This window comes from Carcharodon carcharias, chromosome 4 (genome assembly GCF_017639515.1).
Source record: "Carcharodon carcharias isolate sCarCar2 chromosome 4, sCarCar2.pri, whole genome shotgun sequence".
NCBI lineage: Eukaryota > Metazoa > Chordata > Chondrichthyes > Lamniformes > Lamnidae > Carcharodon > Carcharodon carcharias.
The window spans coordinates 3,457,784-3,480,020 of NC_054470.1; the positions used below are offsets into that span (position 1 = coordinate 3,457,784).

Below are 22,237 nucleotides of genomic sequence, written 5' to 3' on the forward strand. Positions count from 1 at the left end.
GACACAAATGTTGGCACAGACCAGTTGAGTTGAATGTCCTGTTTCTGTGCTGTAAATTCTGTGTGACTCTGTACATTATGACATAATGCTGCCACAGAGAAGTGGTTATCCTTCCATCAATAACAAAATTGACCTCTGAGGTATGGAGTGTCAGATTTTACCCGTGTTTACGCAATTTAATAATTTTACTCTTTGGCCTTGACCATTGTTACTTTGAAGCCAGTGACTCCGCATGAGTACAGTCTGGCTGATTTGCCACCACCAACATCCTCTCACCTTTCACTTTGCAAATTCTTTTGTGTCAACCTGCAACCTGTCAGATGATGGTGCATTACATTGAAGTTCTAAAATGTGGCATTATAATGTCCCCAGTAATGAAAAAGTAATTAAATCGGTTGTGGCTATGCAGTTTAAATCTCAACTTTTGGCATTCATAACTTACTTTCTGCAGCATTGTTAAACCTTCAAATTTAATTTTATCATCATTTAGAATAACTATCCTGTTTGGTCTATTAATGAATTTATGAAACTCGGAAAATGAGTTTTCAGTGATTCTGCACACTGTTGCTACTTTATATTGCCTTTAATAAGGTAAAGTCATCTCTTTTGAACAGGTGATCAAAATGGCGAAGAAAACATAACAATGATGTTAAAAAGAGCACATGACTGTAGGAAGACAGCAGAGAACGCTGCAAAAGCACTACTAATGAAACTTGATGGTAGCTGTGGTGGAGCATGCACTGTAACAGGATGTAATATACAGCCATGGGAAAGCCTGTCTTCTCACAGCCACACCAGGTGAGTAATATAGGTAAAAGTTTTAACTGCCAAGGAGAGGAGGGTTCGGGTGCAGGCGAGGGTCAAGGCCCCGAAAAATGATCTCTGGCCAGGAACCCTACAGGATCCCACTCGCTTCAGGGTTTAACCAAGGACCCTCCTTGTCGTCCATGGCCACAAACACTTTTTTCAGGTTAAGCAGCTTTTTTTTCAATGAAACTGACAGGCTGGGTAGCCTTTAAATGTTGAAACTGATTGGCTGAAGATATGCCCAGGCAAGAGACTAGTCCTCATAGCACACCTTCTGAGAATCTGCTCTTACTACTTGATAGGTGATTTCCAACTTCTTGAAAATCAGTTTGCCTGCCTTGAACTTCAGTCTGGCCTCCCCTTTAACAACCAAGCTTGTTGTCCAGCAGGATTCAGAGCAGGTCACATGAATCCTTCATTCATCCATTATACCCTAAGTTAAAGAGAGAGTCCCAAAACATAACAATCTTATAAACTTTTAACAGTCCTCCCAAAGGATGAAAGATCATCATAGGAGTGATGATTTTTCTATAACACTGTTCAAAATATATCAACTTAGAACATTCTACAAATTTAACAGTTAACTTAACTACACATACTACAAGCAATATTTTGTCCCTTGTTGTCGCATTTCACCATTACACGATCCACATCAGACCCTTACATGGATTGGCCAGTTACCGCCAATTGCATGTAACATTTAGGATTTATAGTCCAATTTACATTAGTCTTTAAAGTTCTTTCCCCCATAAATGAGAATTTGCTTTACTGCTAGCGCCTTCCATTATGCATCATGGAATGTCATCCTTCTCACTTTGCACAGTTTGTGCAGTTTTCCAGTATTCTTGATTAACAGATGGCACAATTTGTTCTGTCTGAGTAACTTTGTCAAGAACCACACTATTACTTGTTGACAGTCCCTGTGATTTTTGAATTCCATTAAGTATAAGCTGTAAATTGAGACAAAATCATTTATCACAACTCTTCCACTCATGTAGCTTCAGTGTGTCCTTTTGTTCTTCTTTAGAATGAGACATTACATTTTCAACAGGGTGTTCACTTTTAAACAAAGTCTGTGAAACACTTTAGTCAGATTTTAGCTCCAGATTTCCACTTCCTTTAATGATTGTATGTTTTTTAATATCCAGGTTGGTAAAGAAAGTCTCAGCAAGTCAAACAACTGAATCAGTCTCTTCCTGTTTAAATGCAGGATTATGGTTCTCCTTCACTGCTTTAAGAATTGAGAAGGTCACGTCGATGAACAGTCAAAAATCTTGATACTTTTTTTTAGCCAGTTCACAAACTTCTTTTCCCCACACAGCACAAACTTTTCTCAATTCTTCCTTCATAAGAGCAGCAACTTTGTCATTCTGAAGCTTTAATTTATGGTCCAGAACTCAAACTCTTCCTTGGAGTTCTACAGAATGATCATTAGTTACAGCTAGGTTATTTTGTTTTAAAGTACTGTATTCCTTTGTTTCTCTTTGACACCTGTGACTTAAGAGTCTGCCTGTGGGCTTAACTCAGTTCCTTTTCCAGCTGCTTGTAACTTTGTCAGTCTGATGTTCCAATTTTTTTTAAATCTCAGGAGTCTGAGCTTTTGGCTCTTTGGACACATCTTTGGTTGGAACTATAATTTTCACAGTAGGAATACAGATAGTCACGGATTTCTGTATACGACCTGATGTATTTGATGCATTTTTAAGTTATATCATTTCACTGGAGAAGGCAGGCTTTATCTCCAGTGAGGTCAATTCCTAGTATGAAATCAGCACCATTAATCAGCAACTTTGACACAATTCCCCAGTTACAGTGCCAGAAATTAAACCATATATTAAGTTAACTTTATGCAATGGAGCAGTTAAACAACCTTCATTAATACCCTTAATCAATACATTCCTGAATAGCATGTCTTTTAGAGGGAACTTTACATCACCAACCATCATCAGCGATTGAGCTGACCTTGTCTGTATCTCTTAGAATATTTATTTGTTTGCCCGCTTCACCTGACAAAGGTGTGGTAAAGTCACCTGTGAATAAACAATCGTCATGCTCCTCTATATTTTGATTTTTTACCGATAGTAAATGTTTCAAAGCTACTGGTGCAACACTTTCTGTAGTCACACCATGCATGCTCACAAATGCAACCGTTTTGAGTTTTAATCTCCAGCAATCTGCCTTCACATGGCCTCTCTTATGACAAAAATAACATATTGGTCCCTTCAAATCATACTTATCCTCCATACTGTCTTTTCTAACAGCTCTAAGGAGGCTCTGTCTTCTCATTTCTCCTATCCCTCCAGTATAACTAGTGCCCTGTGTGCATTAACACATTTGTTTTGTTCCAATTGCTTCTGTGTGGGTTTGCAGACAAAGGTTTACTGCCAGCTGTGTGTCCATGGGATTGTCTGTAACCATCAGCCTTAACAGCAGTTTCTCTTAATGGCAGCAGTGTGCATCATCTAAAAGTTATGATGCAGGAACACACCAAACCTCCTTAGACAGCACCTTCTAAACCGATGACTGCTATCATCTAGAAGTATAAGGGCAGCAGATGAATGGGAACACCACCATCTGGAAGTTCCCCTCTAAGCCACACACCATCTTGACTTGGAAATATATCGCCTTTCCTTCGCTGTTGCGAAGGGTCAATATCCTGGAAATCACTCCCTAACAGCATTGTGGGTGTACCTACATTACATGGACTGCAGCGGTTCAAGGAGGAACCTCTCCACCATCACCTCAAGTGCAATTATGGATGGGCAATAAACGCTGGCCTTGCCAACAATGCCCACATCCCATAAATGAATAAAAAGAAACTTTATGGTTTTCTAGATGAGACCTTATTCCTAAAGGGATAGCTTTTAAATTTTTCCTTTAGCTACACCTCTCTAAGGTTTGGAAAACCTTGCTTGAGCTTCAAAGCTCTTTACCGGGGTGTCCAAACTTGCTGAACTTAAGAGCCATATACGATAATCTTCAGAAGGCTGAGAGCCGCAAGACATGATCAAACTTTTCAAAGGCTAATTACTGCTAGTAGAGGTCTTGTGGGTTAAATTACAAGGACTGCATGATAATTTTCGAGCCAGGTTTGATGACTTGCATAAGATCCTACTTCACCTTTCTTGTAAACCCATTCATGGTTGTCAGATTCTTGAACCTCTGGTTACAGAAACATCTGCTGTAGAAATGGAATTATTGGACTTCAGGAGGATGAGGGTCTAAAGATGATGCATAAATCGCAAGTTCCAGAAACAAAATATCCTCAACTCAAGAAAACTAGTGTGAGGCTCATTTCAATTTTCGGCACAACTTACTGCTGTGAATCGCTATACTCTGTAATGAAGTTTGTAAAGTCGAAACATTGTGCAGTCCTTACAAATCAGGCTGTTACAGGAAGCCAGGGAGGTAATAGCGAATGCTCCGAGGATCATTTTCCAATCCTTACTTGATACAGGCAAGGTACCAGAGGTTCGGAGGTCTGTGAACGTTGTACCATTATTTAAAAAGGGCGTGAGGGATAGACCAAATAATTGTAGGCTGGTCAGTCTGACTTCTGTGGTGGGCAAATTATTAGAATCACTTAGAATGGAACGGATTAATCAGCAATAGTCAGCATGGTTTAGTTAGGGGAAGTTCATGTCTTACTAATTGATCAAATTTTTTAGCAAGTAACAAGGAGGATTGATGAGGATGTGCAGTGGATGTTGTCTACATGGATTTTATTAAGGCATTTGACAAGATCCCACATGGCACACTGGTCAGAAAAGTAAAAGTCCATGGGATTCAGGGGAATGTGGCGAGTTGCATCCAAAATTGGCTCAGTGACATGAAACAAAGGGTAATCATTGATGGATGTTTTTGCAAATGGAAAATGGTTTCCAATAGCATTCTACAGGGCTCAGTGTTGGGTCAAGACTGCTGGTCGACAACCACCTCACAGTGCAGTAGAAAGAGATGTCGTCAGGCTTCTCTTCAAGATCTAGCTCTTCAACAAAATTTTTGAACTGTCGGTGAGTCTTCCAAGGACCATTTTCATAATACATTTGTCCTTGAAGTATCAGTCTGCTAGATTTTCACAATGAATGATGCACTGAATAGGGAGAAACTCTAGAAATTCGGGATCACTTTTCAAGAGTGCAATTAGATCCACATGTTTCCCCACCATTGCAGGTGCTTCATCCGTTGCAACACTGACTAGTTCATCCAGTGGTACATTGGCATTTGTCAATGCTCCGTCAAGTGTGTTTTTTATGTCAACACCATGAGTTTTCTTTTTGCGTCAATAAGTCCAACATTTCTTCTTTAACAATTATATCTGAGGAAATATAACAAACAAATATTGCCAGTTGTGGGTTGTCTTGTATATCCGTGGATTCGTCAAGAGCTAAGCTGCACGCTAGAGAATTCTTCAGATCGTTTTGTACCTTGCTTGCAATATCAGCACTAATCTGGGCGATATGCCTCTCCATAGTGTGGAATTTGTGTTATTTGTTGCTGAAGTTTTGTGTTCTTTGGATCTGCAACTTCAGCAATATTCTTCATCAGAGTATGGACGTTTAGCACGAGCAAGATTCCATTCCACAACAAAGCTAGCTTTGATGTTTGTGTCAGCTTCCTGACTGAATGTTGAAAGTAGTGTCAACTGGCTTTTAGGGATGATTTGAACATGGTTAACTTATTTTTCCAAAACAGTTGCAATTTGTTTCATAACGGCATTTTATGTTATTTGCTTTGTTGTGAGTGAGTGATGCATTGCAGATAAAGCACATAGGTTTCCAGCCTTTAACGGTAAATGCAAGATCTTGCTTGCATTCTGGCTTAAAATTTCTGTTTTCACCTTCATACTTTAGTTTCTTACAAATTGACAGTATCATTTTTGTTCACAAAGTTTATATAGTTCAATTTTTTTCTGTCTAGCTTTCCAGGCTTCCTTCGCAGAGCTTTTTCCTCTTATCTTCCAGGCTTCCTTCACACACTTCTATGCTGATTGTGGCAAAAATAAATCTGCGTCACTGACACAAATCAGAGCTAGCATATGCTTGCTACTTAACTGATCTTTGCAGCCTTGCTCTTCTAGTGTGGAAAATCAGTCAAGAGGTTTAAAAAAAGTATCGATTTTACTTTAAAAAAAGCTGCATCCACCTACTGAACAACAAATTTGAATCAAAGTACCTGTGTCCCAATACAATAGATTCCTGAACTGAATTAAACTGTTTCTTCCCTTTCCAGACAGAAGCTGCCAGCGAGAAAGTGGGTTAGGGAACTGGAGAAAATGGCCACCGAGGGTCACGTGGCCCTACATGGGGAAGCTACAAAAGAAAATTCATGACAGTGCTGGAACTAATCAGTAAATCGGAGGAGGGTTAAGAAAATCAACGAAACATTCCAACGCTGTTGCAAGATTTCTTTTGTAGTTTCTCATTGGCCCTATTTAGGGCCATGTGAGTCAAGCAGCAGCACATTAGCTACGTTTAGCCTCAGTGACTGCACGTGTACTGTCACATAAACTAATAGAATTCAGTATCATTGTAATAATTCATATTTTAAATGTCCATGATCATATGGAGTGAGAGATTCTACTGTCAGATTGATATTCCTGGAAAAATAGAATTGTTGTTTTGGTCATTTCTGTTCAGACTCGCTACACAATCCCCAAATGTTTCATGGTTTGTGAAGTGAGCCCTGTAAATTCAAGGGGACCTCAAAATATACTTTTTAAATAAAAAACCTTTTAAACAATGGTAACTTCTCTTTGCCAGAGATATTTTTAGTAATGAAGCCGCATCTTTGGCTGATTGAATCCAGAATCTTTTTGTTTGATATTAAATCTGAAACAAACAGCATTGAAAGCACACAGAAGTTCTTGTTTTAAGATGGCCCTCTGGAAAATTTATAATAAAAATTGGGTTGGTTCTTTCTCTGATATTGGCAGGGCAATAAAAGCAGAAAAAACAAAAATCTTAATTCAGGCAGATATTGAAATAACTATTTTGCAACATGGTTTACCTCAGTGGCCATTTTCTCCTTGTTGATCATCTTAACCTACTCCCTCCTTCCTCGCAGTGTTGCTGCCTCCTCTCTGGTTCAATCCTAACTTCCTCCAAAGTGCGAATAATCGCTTTTAAAGCATAAGAGAAGAGCCACACTCTGTGTTGAAGAGCCACATGCGGCTTGCAAGCTGCAGTTTGGCCTCCCCCTGCTCTATATGAAATACAATTTCTTTTTCTCTAAGAAATTCCAGAAAAGTCTGATTTTATCTCTTCCTCAGGTTTCTAAGGTTTTGTCTGTAAGCTTCTTGAACTAACTTGTATGCATTAAGCACACCAGTCTTATCTGTACTCTGTAGACTAAACATTCACTCCATCTACCACCGACGCACAGTAGCAGCAGTGTATACCATCTACAAGATGCACTGCAGGAATTCACCAAGGCTCCTTAGACAGTACCTTACAAGCCCATGACCAGTACCACCTAGAAGGACAAGGGCAGCAGATAGATGGGAATGCCACCACTGGAAGTTCCCCTCCAAGTCACTCACCATCCTGACTTGAAAATATATCGCTGTTCCTTCACTGTCGCTGGGTCAAAATCCTGGAACGCCCTTCCTAACAGCATCGTGGATGTACCTACACCACATGGACTGCAGCGGTTCAAGGCAGCTCACCACCGCCTTCTCAAGGGCAACTAGGGATGGGCAATAAATGTTGGCCCAGCCAGTGAAGCCCACATCTCGTGAATGAATAAAAAAAAAATCCAAAGGGGTTGAATAAACCTTCAATGCTTTCCCTCCCAAAATATACTCCAAATATAATCCAAATTTCTCTTCACCATTGTAACTTTGTAGCAATTTTCTCAAATGAGATAAAATACATTCTCTCTCACTGAAGTTAGGCACTGAGCGAATATTCCTTGCTAAATCAAAACCAGGAATTAAAGCTCATTCATCGTCAAGTCTCTGCACTATTCCCTGTTTGTACAAGTGAAGGCTTTCTCTGTCAGTTCAAATTTTCTGGCTTCACTTTCTCTCTGAAATTCCAATTTTAGTCTCCACACTTTTTCTTCTCTTACATATCTGGAATCGCACTGGCATTGAAAATTATATACCATGTTACTCATCTGTATGGTTGGCAGAACATCTTTTTGGTTGGCAATTAGTGGAAAACACTACTCATGTTGTCACTGCATAGTATCAGTGTGAAACTGCTAGCTTCACCTGTTGCTCGTGTTTTTGAGATACTTTAATCTCCCAGGGTAATTTGAGGTAGACTGGGCACTTCTCAGGTCCGAAAGTATGTCTGCCCCAATAGATCATTGCTCACTGTGTATCAAGCATACACGAATGGAACGAAGACCGTCACTTTTGGACCCGACTGCTGCCGTCAAATATAAAATATGTTCTGCCTACCACATAAATTAGTAATGTGGTATATGAATTTCAGTGCTGGGGTGATGACAGGTATGTAGGCCGTATGTCCCAACGACTGGTGGATTGTGTCAAACAGGACATCCTTTTAAAAACAAAAAATAAAAACAAAAAACTGCAGATGCTGGAAATCCAAAACAAAAACGGAATTACCTGGAAAAACTCAGCAGGTCTGGCAGCATTGGCAGAGAAGAAAAGAGTTGACGTTTCGAGTCCTCATGACCCTTCAACAGGACAGGACATCCTTTTGGCAGTTCACAATAAGCAGAATACAATAGACCATACTCAACCAACCTTGCAAAACTCAGAATATAATACCTAACATTAGATGTGATTGGGCAGCACTTGCTGAACAATCTGAAGTATGCTAAGAATTACACTAATAATCAATTTAAGATCATCATTCGGGCTCGCAATATAGCTCACTAATGCTTGCTAGAAGCTACATATATTTATATTCAGGGAACTATCCTCTGCAGGCCATAGGAATATGTTCAGTCATCATACCTTTTTTGAATAAAAAGCATGGGGAACTGGTGCATTTGTCATGGCAATGTCTCAACCAGTCAGAGCTAACTTGTGAACCAATCAACACCCCCTTTCTCATGCAGCATAAATCGCTATTCCTTTTGAAATTTGGCATTCTTGTGTCTGTCATGATGAGTGTAAGACAATAAGCTTTGGAAGCATGTCTTTTTTTTCAGCAGTTACATAATTATGTTTGATAGTAGTCCAGACTAAGTATTTAACAAGTATAATTTTTTAATTTAAAATGTCTCCTTAATACATTGATTATAATTGTCTCTTCAGCACTACAAGCTCAACTGCTAGTAGCTGTGATACAGAGTTTACAAAAGAAGATGAACAGAGATTAAAGGATTATGTTCAGCAACTTAAGAATGACAGAGCAGCAGTCAAGCTAACTATGTTAGAACTGGAAAGTATCCATATTGATCCACTTAGTTATGATGTTAAACCTCGGGGAGATAGTCAACGGCTTGATTTGGAGAATGCAGTTCTAATGCAGGAACTCATGGCTATGAAGGTGAGTGAAGAATCACAGACTTAGCATTGTAACAACTTATTTTACGAAGTCTACTGAAATAGTAACTGCATTTGAAAGCTATTGCCTAAAGGTAACTCCATAGGCTAATATGAAACAAAAAAGACGCTTAAGTACTCAACAGATCAGACAACATAGAAGCAAAATGCTGCGAATGCTGGAAATCTGAAACAAAAACAGAAAATGCTGGAAAAACTCAGCAGGCCTAGCAAGCAGCATCTGTGGAGAGAAAAACAAAGTTAATATTTCGAGTCCATGTGACTCTTCTTCAGGTCAGACAGCATGTTTATCAGAACAGCCTACTGTATTGTAATGCTTCAAGTCAGAATTATGTCTGGAAGCTTGAGAACAATATTTTATGCCTTTATCTTAAATATCGCAATCCATATTAATTTTCCAAATACCTTAGAGCCAAACGAGTTTCAAAAACAAGGGAAAACATTTGATTTTAGTGAAGTGGATATCCTGATTACATGGTGATATAAAGAAAAAAACTGAAAATGCTCAGTATCCACCAAGTTCCGTAGAATCTTGAAAGGGGAAAAGGTTAGTGTTTTTGGGTAGAGATGGTTTATCATAATTGGAAGCTGGAAGAAGAGGAGAACAAGTAAACATCAAGTCTGGAAAGTTGACTGCTATCACAAGGAAACAATTGATGGGTAAATAGTTGAGTTTAAATTGGATTAGATGAAAATATTCTGGGTATTATAATAGGATTATCTAATTTGGAGGCTGAAAAAGCACCAGTAAATCAAAAAGAATTAAAACAGCTGCAAGATATGAATTGCATTTCTCAGAAATCCATCAGGTGTTTCCAATGCAGTAATTATTTTGAAATGCAGCGACATATGTATGCAAACCTTGGTATCTATTTTTTACATAGCAAGATCCATAAACAACAAACAGGTGATGACAAGTTGCTTAGTTTTTGGTGGTGTTAATTGAAATGGTTGAGATAGGAATGTTGACTAGGAGACCTGGAGAATTTCTGTTATTTTAACTCCTTCAAGTGGAAATGTTTCAGTGAAGGGAAGACAAGTAGAAAATGGCAAGCCAAGGGAACTCAGGATCATGCTTTTGTACAGAATAGAGATGCAGGCCAACACTGTTAACTAATCTGAATTTGATCACTTTAAGTTGGGATACGGTATTCTCAATCGGAAGCAAATTTCCACCTGCACAAGCTTTGAATTTTGCTGTGTCTAGTTGCTGAGTAAAATGAAACCAATCTATTTTCAGCTCTGTTTCAACTGAAGTACTGTGATTTGCTCCATCTTCACTTGAGTTCTCTGGCCCCTTACTGCATTTGCTGGCAAACTACTTCAGTCTTCTCTCCACACTTTGCTCCTTGCTTGCCACCCCCCCCCCACCCTCCCGCCCAAACCAACCACTACTTTTGAGCAATGCCATGTGAAAGCCACTCATCTGTTCAAATAACAACAGCAAGTGCTGGAAATACTCAGCAGGTCTGACAGCATCTTGTGGAGAGAGAAAGAGAGTTAACATTTTGAGTTGAATATGGCTTTTCTTCAGAAATATTTACCACAATGCTCTGGTCCCGTTTTGATCCCATACGAAATGCTACTCAAAGCTATACCATTAGGATTCTGTGGATCACTGGCCTAAATTACCATCTTTTTGCATCTGAAGCCAAGGTTTTGATGAAGTAAAAGGCTCCTTTACTAGTGGCTAATAGCCGACACCAGATAAATTTGATAAATTAATGTGTACCCAAAGCTTGAATATTTTTGACATATATTTGACACAAGCCAATACATCTTTTTATGATCTGAAACATATTTCTGTTTGAAGGAGGAAATGGCGGAACTCAAAGCTCAGCTTTATTTGATGGAAAAGGAGAAGAAAGCACTTGAATTGAAGCTGAGCACGCGAGAGGCCCAGGAACAAGCTTACTTAGTACATATTGAACACTTGAAATCGGAAGTAGAAGAACAAAAGGAGCAACGCATGCAGTCTCTCAGCTCAACCAGCAGTGGAGGAAAGGATAAACAAGTTAAAGTAAATATCACCATTAGCCTAGTTGATAAATGCTGTTCAAGAAGCCTGATGATGTAACATTGCTGTTTAGAAATTATTCTTACAGTCAACGTGTATATGTAGCTGGAAAAGAGATACTGACTCTAAACTTGCTGATAGCAGTTGGAGTATTTTCCTCTAAATCTCTTCTCCTTGTCTCTGAATCATTGATTCTATTTTCTACTGCTACTTATCATCTTTCTCTTTTTACTTTATTTCCACCCTGTCACATATGCACAAACTACAGAAGTAAAAATGTAGAGAAACATATAAGATTACAAATAATTGTTGCCATGGTATTATATTTCTGAGATATTTTACTAGGAGGTCTCAACATTTATATGTACTTCTAGAACAATTAACTGCATTCCTTTAAGGTCAACCATCTCTCTCTCGCATCCCTTTGTTCTCGACATTGTCAAGATTTTTCATCTTTTGTGCGCTTCTGAAAACTTTTCTCCCTATCATCTGCAATTCTTTGCTACACATGTCAGAAAATCCCCTTTCATTTACCAACTCAATTTCAGCTTTAGCAGCCCCCCACCACCCCCCAGGATCAGAGGCAGGTGCTGAAAGTTACTCTGTCCTGCCTTCAGGCCATTTTTGAGAAGATGTCATTGGGGCTGGTGGGGCACTCCTGCATGCAGCAGGCAACCGATCAGGCTCATTAAATGCCAAATTGAGGCCAATTAAAGGAAGTTGACTGGGATTTTTCTGTCAACCAGCGGGCAGAATTTTTGCTCGGCTTGACCCGCACGAGCATGAAATGATGCATGTTGATGTTGGCCGAGCGTGCCAACGTCAACATGCACTCTCGTGATATTTCAGCAGGTGGGTGCTCAAGAGAGACAGAGGCACGCCTGCCATTAATTAAGAGGCCTGTTAAGGCCCTTGACACAGCAATTATCTCCAGGTTTAGGTAGCCCGTGTGAATTATCGGCTGTCACACGGGCAAAATGGGCAGGCCACAATTTGCAAAAGCTCATCCACGGGTGAGATACAAAAGGTCAGCAGCATTGTCAATGTGAGTAGTGAGGAGTTTTGGAGATCGTGTGCTGCTGGTTGCTTTTCTGAACTGGACAGCTTCATCTCGCTTCAGAGCTGCATTCTGATAATTACTAGGCTTCATTTCAGGACTCGTTGTCTTCCAGGCCCCTGCAGGATTCAAACCGTGTGGGCCTTCCCAGGTATTGGACAGCCTTTCATAACCCTGGAAATGGGGATTATGGTCACTGCTGGTGGCACCTCCTCTGAGGAGGAAGAGAGGGGCAGAAGGGAGAGGAGGCCAGGTGGCCCAATGCAGCCTCCAGAGGCGCAGGCATAAGGGGGGGGGGGGGGCAGAGCCAGCTGGCAGTCCAAGGCGGAAGGGGCCACAGAAGATGGCACTATCCTGCTGCCAGGGTTTACAGGTGATGATGAAGCTAACTCAATATGTCCGAGGTGCAATGCCAAAGGAGGCTCCATCTCTCAAGGGAGACAATGATCTCCATTTGTCAGAGGATTGGGCATGAGATCACCCTATGCCAGTGGTTCTGAAGGTCATAGTGGCCCTCAACTTCTGCGCCTCTGGCTCTTTCCAGGGATCAGTGGGGGATCTTTGTGGAGTCTCCCAATCAGCTGTCCATAGTTGTGTCAAACTGGTGGCAGAAGCTCTGTTCAGGCGTACATTGACTTTCATTCATTACCGTACTGTTGAGGCCAACCAGACAGATCGAATCAGATGCTCTGCAGCAATTGCTGGGTTCCCCAGCGACTGCACACGTGGCTATCAAGGCGCCAGCAGTTGAGCCCAGTGCCTTTGTCAACAGGAAGGGATTCCGCTCCATGAACGTGCAGATAGTGTCTGACAACAAAATGCAGATTCAGCAAGTCTGCGCAAGGGACCCTGGCAGCTCCCATGATGCTTACATCCTGAGACACTCCCAGGTGCTGAGGCTCTTCAGTGCTCTGGCCCAACTGGATGGATGGCTGCTGGGTGACAAGGGCTAACCCCTGAAAAGATGGCCCATGACGCCTCTCTGCCGCCCAAGAACAGAGGCCAAGCAGCGGTACAACAGGAGCCATGCCTCCACAAGGGCTGTGGTAGAGAGAACCATAGGTCTTCTTAAGATGTACTTCTGATGCCTGGACCATTCAGGGGTGCACTGCAATACCCCCCAGAGCGTGTGTCATTAATAGTGGTTGCATGCTGCACTCTGCACAATCTGGCACTGGCAAGCGGGGACCCAGTGGAGGAAGACGATGTTGACATAGCTGCACAGGCAACAGACGATGAGTCTGGTAGTGAGTCCGAGGATGAGCACGGTGAGGGGAATGCTGATGGCATGCACGCTGACCTGGGTAACCTCCAGGAAGGCAGGGACACCCGGGACGCTTTAATCCAATGCTCCTTCATGTAACCTATCAAATAATAATCACCATCATGTGCCAGGGCAACAGGCTCTATACCTGATCCCAGAAAGGACCGTTTCCTTGGCCAGCAACATACACAGTATTGCACAGGCACAAAGTTTCAGGAGACACATGTCCATCATTACATAATGGCTTATCCTGCCCCTAGAGAACAAATGAAGCATACAGAGGCCAGCAGCACAAAATAAAATCTCTTTTAATTATGCATGTGAAACATAGCTGAAATGAACATTAACTGGTGGTGTTTATCTCATCATTAAAAAAGTTAAAGCAAAACGGGGTAACAAAATATCACCCTTGATAAAGCCATCTTGTGTTTTAAGTGCTTTACGTTTACGTTTGCGGGTGCTATGTCGAGGTGCTCCTCTCTCGCTGGTACCGGCATTGGAGACAGCCTGCAGACTGCTGTCTTGTTGACCTTGATGGTTGTCCTCTGGCCCTTGGAGCCTGGGAAGGCCCACCTGGGAGGGAGTGGCCAGTGCAACGGCTGGCATCTCTCCAGTTGTCGTAGCCTCATCAGAGGCCACAGTCACTGGCAGAGGAGAGGAGGAGCTGCTGGCGTCATCCGGAGCGCCCTGAGAGGAGCCTGCAGAGACAACAGGCAGCCCGTGCACCAACGTGAGGTTGCTTTGGGGCCTCCCTGCTCACCATTGAAGGACGGGCTCCTAGCTGGGACACTGGATGCCCAATCCATCTCCCACTTGGACAATGATCAGCTGAGGTCATTGCCAGTGTGTGGGCTTGCAGGTCCGAGTGCATCCCTAGGGACCCCTGACTGTGTCCCTGGAGCAGCCTCTCTGAGAGTTGCCACTTTCTCCATGGAGGAGGCATTGCGCTCAGCCATGAGGGTCAACGCAGTAGTCATGCCCTGCAGGGACTCCGCCCAAACGGACACCATGGCACACATTCCCTCATGTATCTCCACCAGATCCTCCTGCACATCCCGCTGGACTTCCAGCATTTGCTGCCTAAAGGACGACTCCAGAGGCCCATCATCAGCCATCGACTGAGCATTGTCGTGGTCTCCAGCAGTCCTCTGACTGCCAGCGCCCGGGGCGCACACTGCCTCCGCCTGCACCTCAAGCGAATGTGAAGTACCCTCGCCAACGTGCACCAAGATGCTAGGCGGCGATCTCATACCCACTGAGGTGCTGGTGTCTGCGCTGGTGCCTGCTTGACAGAGAGGGTGTGGTACAAGTGCGTGCTGAGCATAGTGGTCCTCTGGGGTAAGGGTTGGCCCTTCAGGGTCCTGATTGCGAGCGCCTGCTGGTGAGCCTAAAAGGGAGAAGAATGGCATGTCATTAGTTTAAGTCATGACACTGTCACTGTGCATGCCAGACAACACAGAATCACAGAGTGCAGAAGAGGCCCTTCGGCTCGTCGAGTCTGAACAACGCATGAGAAACACCTGACCTACCTACCTAATCCCTTTTACCAGCACTTGGCCCATAGCCTTGAATGTTATGACGTGCCGAGTGCTCATCCAGGTACCTTTTAAAGGACGTGAGGCAACCACCTCCACCACCACCACCCTCCCAGGCAGCGCATTCCAAACAGTCACCACCCTCTGGGTAAAAAGGTTTTCCCTCACATCCTTCCTAAACCTCCTGCCCCTCACCTTGAAGTTGTGTCCCCTCGTGACTGACCCTTCAACTAAGGGGAACAGCTGCTCCCTATCCACCCTGTCCATGCCCCTCATAATCTTGTACATCTCGATCAGGTCACCCCTCAGTCTTCTCTGCTCCAACGAAAACAACCCAAGTCTATCCAACCTTTCTTCATAACTTAAATGTTTCATCCCAAGCAACATCCTGGTGAATCTCCTCTGCATCCCCTCCAGTGCAATCACATACATCCTATAATGTGGTGACCAGAACTGCACACAGTACTCCAGCTGTGGCCTCACCAAGGTTCTATACAACTCCAACATGACTTCCCTAGTTTTGTAATCAATGCCTTGACTGATAAAGGCAAGTGTCCCATTTCTTTTCACAAAGTGTCCATGCCTTTTTCACCACCCCACTAACATGCCCCTCTGCCTTCAGAGGTCTATGGACACACACGCCAAGGTCCCTTTGTTCCTCAGAACTTCCTAGTGTCATGCCGTTCATTGAATACTTCCTTGTCAAATTACTCCTTCCAAAGTGTATCACCTCACACTTTTCAGGGTTAAATTCCATCTGCTACTTATCTGCCCATTTAACCATCTCATCTATATCTTCCTGTAGCCCAAGACACTCAACCTCATTGTTAACCACTCGGCCAATCTTTGTGTCATCCGCAAACTTACTAATCCCACCCCCACATAGTCATCTATGTTGTTTATATAAATGACGAATAATAGGAGATCGAGCACAGATCCCTGTGGTACGCCACTGGACACTGGCTTCCTACAACTAAGCCAATTTTGAATCCATCTTATCAAATTACCCTGTATCCTAAGTGCATTTGCCTTCTTTATAAGTCTCACATGCGGGACCTTGTCAAAGGTTTTGCTGAAATCCATATAAACTGCACTACCCTCATCTACACACCTGGTCATCTCCTCAAAAAATTCAATCAAATTTGTTAGGCATGACCTCCCTCTGACAAAGCCATGCTGACTATCCCTGATCCAACCTTGCTTCTCCAAGTGGAGATAGATTCTCTCCTTCAGAATTTTCTCCAATAGTTTCCCTACCACTGACGTGAGACTCACTGGTCTGTAGTTCCCTGGCTTATCTCTACAACCTTTCTTAAATAGCGGAACCACGTTAGCTGTTCTCCAGTCCTCTGGCACCTCCCCCGTGACCAGAGAGGAATTAAAAATTTGGGTCAGAGCCCCTGCGATCTCCTCCTTTGCCTCCCTCAGCAGTCTGGGACACAAATCATCCAGACCTGGAGATTTGTTCACTTTTAAGCCTGGCCAACACTTCCAATACTTTGTCACTCCCTACATCAATTTGCTCAATCACCTCGCAGTCTCTCTCCCCGAGTTCCATACCTTCATCCTCATTCTCTTGGGTGAAGATGGATATGAAGTATTCGTTCAACACTCTAGCGATGTCCTCTGGCGCCACCCATAGATTGCCCTCTTGGTCCATAATGGGCCCTACTCTTTCCCTGGTTATCCTCTTCCCATTGATATAGAATATCTTAGGATTTTCCCTACTTTTACCAGCCAGAGCTTTCTCATATCCCCTCTTTGCTCTCCAGTTGCTTTCTTACTTTTCTCAAAGGGTTGTGAATCTGTGGAATTCACTACCTCAGAGTGCAGTGGCTGCCAGGACGCTGAATAAATTTAAGGAGGAGATGGGCAGATTTTTAATTAGTAATGAGTTGAAAGGTTATGGGGAGAGGGTGGGAAATTGGAGTTGAGGCCAAAATGAGATCAGCCGTGATCGTAATGAATGGTGGAGCAGGCTCGAGAGGCTGAATTGCCTACTCCTGCTCGTAGTTCTTAAGCTCCACCCTGCACTCCACTGATGCCTCCACTGATTTGCTCCCCTTGCACCTGCTAAAAGCCTCTCTTTTCCTTCTCATCGCATCCTGAATATCTCTGGTCATCCATGGTTCTCTGGGCTTGTTACTCCTTCCTATAACCATAGAGGGAACATGTTGAGCCCATTTTCTTTTTGAATGCCGCCCACTGCTTTTCTGTAGATTTCCCCACAAGTAGCTGTTCCCAGTCTACCTTGGGCAGATCCTGCCATATTTTACTAAAATCCACTCCCCCAATCCAAAACATTTTTTTGCGATTTGTCTATTTCTTTGTCCATAAGAAGCTTAAATTGTACCATGTTGTGGTCGCTATCACTAAAATGCTCCCCCACCACCACCTCAGCCACTTGTCCAACTTCATTCCCCAGAATTAAGTCTCACCCTGGTGAGATAACAGATATCTGCATTATCGTGCCCTCGTCTTTCGATTATCAATGGGGACTCCAGTTTTGAGGTTCATATCAATATGGAGAGTACGCTAGAATGGTTGCAATAACCGACAGTCTCACCTCAGTGCACTGCACTCTTACCTTTGTCTGGCACCCCAACCTCACCATGGCCGGTTGACCGAGGTGCATGCTGCTGCTCGTCTCCAGTGCCCATAGCGCATGAGGATTAGGTGATGTTGGGGTCCCCAGCCAGTCCGCGACCTCTCAATATTGTTATGGGATGTCTTCTCCTGAAAGGATAGAAGAGCATTGATTAGTCCACTCTGTACCTGCATCACCATTGCAGCCTGGCCAACCCCAGCTGAGGAGCACCTGGCAGGGCTCAGCTGATTCGTGGCCTTTGAGCCGCAAGTCACAGTCCACGCAGCCAGGGCTCATCCTCTTGACCAGCTCCGGTGTCATTGACAGTTGCCACTCACACTCTTAACACCCCTGAGGTCCACAGGAGGATGGCCAGCCTTAATTGTTCTGTACACTGATTCATGCCAACATGGCACTCACCCTTCCCGACTGCAGCAGATCGTAAAAGCGCTTCTGGCACTGCACCCAGGTGCACCTCAGCACGTCATGGCTGCTCACCCTGGATGCCAACTCCTCCCAGGCCTTTTTGGTGAGGTGTGGGGGTCTCCTCCTCCTGTCTCTGAGGACAAGGCTTTACCTTTTGGCTGCCTCCTCCTCCTGGAGGGCTGCGAGGCACTCATCGGAGAAACACTACCGACTGCCTTGCCAAGCTGCCCTCCCACCTGCCGTGTTCAACCGCACTGGAATCCATCGAGAGTTCAGCGTCCTTCCGTGACAGCCTTCCAGGGACTTCCTGGGCCGATTCAAATTCGAATCGGCCGCCAGGTCGCCATTGGACCTGGTGGACATCATGCCTGTCTCTTCTCGGAGCTTCCCCAGCCATCTTTCACGTTGGGTGGGCCTTAATTAGTCGGCTTTCCGACCACCCTGCTGAGCTTGTCTGCCTGCCAAGGGCAAAATTCTGCCTCCAGTTTTCCATACTGGCAGAGGCCAGTTTAGGTGCCTGGAAGTAGACACCTTGGGGCAGGCTGGGGTGCCAGCACTAGAGGCCCTATCTACATGCAAGAGCAGCCACAAGCCACACTGTAGAGGGATCCCCCCCCCAACCACCCAAAACCCTACACTGTTAAATATCTCATGCTGGAAGGCTTCTGATTGGCCCTCAAATTTCGAAAGCTTCCCACCACCCTTAATTGGACAGAGAAGCTGTTGTCTTGCCAGTTGAGGAGGCGCCCCCTGAAACTCCCAATGAGTGATTCTTTCCCACCAGAAGGGCAGGTTTGGGACCTGGAAACCGACATCACCTCTGTTTCCTGTCCCCGGAGGGAAAATCCAGCTCATTGTGTCTGCTGAAATTCTTTTCTTTATCAATTTTCCTATTCCCTTTCATCTTTGCAGTCAGTTTAACTGTAAGCATGTACAGGCTGAGATCTATTAAAGTTGTTGATTCACTTCCTGTATGTTTTTATACTGTCTGTTGCTAAGTGGCACTGAAATAGTTGGGGAGTGGAAGTGAAATTTACATGAAGCCTCAAGGGTTCTCTGTTGACACTGGGACATATCTCTTTGGGTCTCTGTTGTACCAGTGTAACCCAAATTCCTTCTGAGTCCATTCATGTGTGCATTGTGGCTACTCTGTAAGAGCCTATTACTTTTATCCTCCTTTTTCCTATCTCACCCACTTTCTGCAACCAGTAGTGCTACCTTTCATTTCTCCTGGTTACTTTGCCTCCCCTCCTTTCCAATCACTATCACTACATTTCCATCCAGAAAGTCAGTTCATTCACAAACAATTCCCCTTCCATTCATGACTTTATTGAATTGACATTCTGGTCCTGACTAAAACCTGGCTCCTGGGTGACAAAGCATGCCTCTTATTGAAACTTTCCATACTTCCTCTGCTTTCCGCTATCTTCTCCCACCTGAACTGCCAAGTTGATGGGGTGGCTGTCATCACCAAATCATACCTTAGTCTCTCTCCCTACTCCTCCTGCCCTTTTTCCTCCTCTGACTTCCAATTTTTTCTTCCTCCTTTCACCTCTTCACTAAAATCCTTGTTTCCCTTCCCAACCTCATCGTGAGTTTCTCCCCAAGATATTTTTCCCCGGTTTACTCCCTCAGCCTCAACAGAGTGACTCTGATTTCAAGCTTCACCTCACCTGCCCTTTCTTCTCTGAATTTACTGACCACTTGTCCTCCTTGCCCACCCACTCCCGTAATTCTACCTCCATATAAACACTCCAATCCATTTTTACCATCAGCTCCTCGACTTCGCCATTTTCTTGTATTTATACTCCCATGGTATCTTAATCACAGACAAGACCATCTCTTCTGATGACTTCTTTATATCCCTAAATACTTGCATCTCCCTACCACCTTACAACTCATTTTTTCCTAAATCTATCGCTGGAAAAACTCATCCGCTAGTCACTTACAACTGTAATTACTAAATCCCAACTAGATAGCCTTTGGGTTTCCATTCACTCCAGTGCTTCTGCAGCTGTTGGTCTATCAAACCATTCTGTCTACCTTTGATGTCCTTGTCACAGGAACTCCTTTACTCTCCCATCCAAGGATTTCCCATTTGGCCCTAGTCTAAGGGACACACACTTAAGCATATCTGATGCACTGGTTTAGCTATCCATCACCAGATCTGGCTAGATTATATGAAGCACTATTGGACCTTGCTCTCTTCTATCAAAACTACTTGAGGATTATTTAGGAAAGCAAAGATAACATGACTTCTTCAGTACCAACTATCTCCTTAAATTCCTCCTTCCTGCATCCTTCAACCTTGCCTCCAATAATAAATACGATGTGTTTGCGGTTGTTCTAATCACTTGAGAGTGGGACCATCCAATTATCCATCTCTGCTGCTCTTCCTTTCCCCTTGTCCACCAAGTCTCCCCCCATCATAGCCCTGGTAGCGATGTCTTTAGTTTCCCTCATCTCCCCTTGTGCCCTCTCTGAGCTATGATAATGATCTCCCTTAATCCGACTCTTATTGATTTTATTCTCCTCAACCATTGTCTCAGGCTGAACCAGACTGTGTTTGCATTCTGTTCAATGCCAAGTTGAGCTTCTGGTAATGTTGCCTTTAAAATTTAGTTGCTGTGTGTGACTCATTTTATTTCGTTTTTTTTTGCGTGTTATTCGTCCAATGTTATTTGTCTCAGGGCAAGGCCTACATAGTGCTTTTCAGGCCTCTGTGTAGCTCATGTGAAAGGGGCAGTAGCAGCATGAATGCAAAATTGGCTAAGAGGTAGAATTGCTGTTCTTTACACTGAAGGGAAACCTACAATGACGTTCCTCAAGGTTCAGAATGTGGACCACTGCTGCTTTTGATGTGCATTAAAGCATGCTTGTCCAAACTTTTCGCATGAGGGGCCACATTTCAATTTTTATCTCACTCAAGGTGCCGATGAGCAAATTTCAGAAAAATAAGGTTTGGCACAACATTAAACATGAATTTCAAAATAAAAAGCTGATGTTTGAAAAGAACCAACTTGTTGAGCAAAAAAAAAGTCAAAACAATAAATTGATAATTTTTAAAAATGAGTAATAAGTTAAGATGATGATTAGAGTGTGAGAGCGAGAGTGTCTGGCTCACTCCCAGTCTCAGGGTGCTCACGCACTCACCCAGTGTGGGGTGGGTGAGTGTGCATGTTGGCGTGTGAGGATGAGAATCCTGAGACACAGGGAACCAGACACACAGACACTCATTCCCCTCTCACATAAACACACATTCTCCCCTCTCACACACTCCCCTCCCTCTCGCTCCCTTCTCACTCACATGTTTAAACATTCGCATGCTCTCCCCTGTCTGTCTCTCTCTCACACACATACATGCTCTCCCCCTTGCTCCTGCTCTGGAGTCCACTCGTCCAATCACAAGCTGGTTTCTCCCTGCAGCAAATGCAGGGAAAACCCAGCCTGTGATTAAATGAGCAGCTTTGCAGCATTTTTCAAAGTGAGTCAGTTGAAAGTCCGACAAGTTTGACGAGCCGCATCCAGAGGGCTCGGGGCGGCAATGTGGCCAGTGGGCTGTGAGTTGGACAAGTCTGCATTAATGACTTGAACTTGGGTTTACAGGGCACAATCTGAAAATTTGCTGATGCCATGATTCCTGGAAGTGTGGCAGAAGTAAAGATGATGATAGGAAGACATGGGTTGGTAGAATGTGTTGATACATGATAGATGAAAGTCAATACAGAAGAGTGAGAGGATGCATTTTGTAGGAAGAATGAGAAGAGACTCATGTTAAATGGTAGAATTTTAATGGGGGTGCAAGAACAAAAAAGATCTATGGGCATTTGTACAAAAATCTTAAAAGGTGGCAGGACAGGTTAATAAACCATATGGGATCTTGACTTTATAAATAAAGGCATCATCTACAAAAGCCAGGAAATTATGCCAGCTGGAATATTGTGCCCAATTCTGGATACCACATTTGAAGAAGAATATGAAAGCTTTAGAGAGTGCACAGAAGAGATTACTAGAATGGTTCTAGGAATGAGGAATTAAATCTGCATGAATGGACTG

General features: G+C 43.5%; 1 protein-coding gene across 2 annotated transcripts in view; it reads left to right on the top strand.

Moving 5' to 3' along the window:
• Positions 1-22,237, top strand: part of mcc (MCC regulator of WNT signaling pathway) — a 248,698-nt gene that overhangs the window by 204,724 nt on the left and 21,737 nt on the right. For both annotated transcript variants that reach the window (XM_041186138.1, XM_041186139.1), the window contains 3 exons: positions 615-798; positions 9,044-9,278; positions 11,109-11,315. In XM_041186138.1, the coding sequence (XP_041042072.1) occupies positions 615-798; positions 9,044-9,278; positions 11,109-11,315 (626 nt within the window). The remainder of the gene's footprint in view (positions 1-614; positions 799-9,043; positions 9,279-11,108; positions 11,316-22,237) is intronic.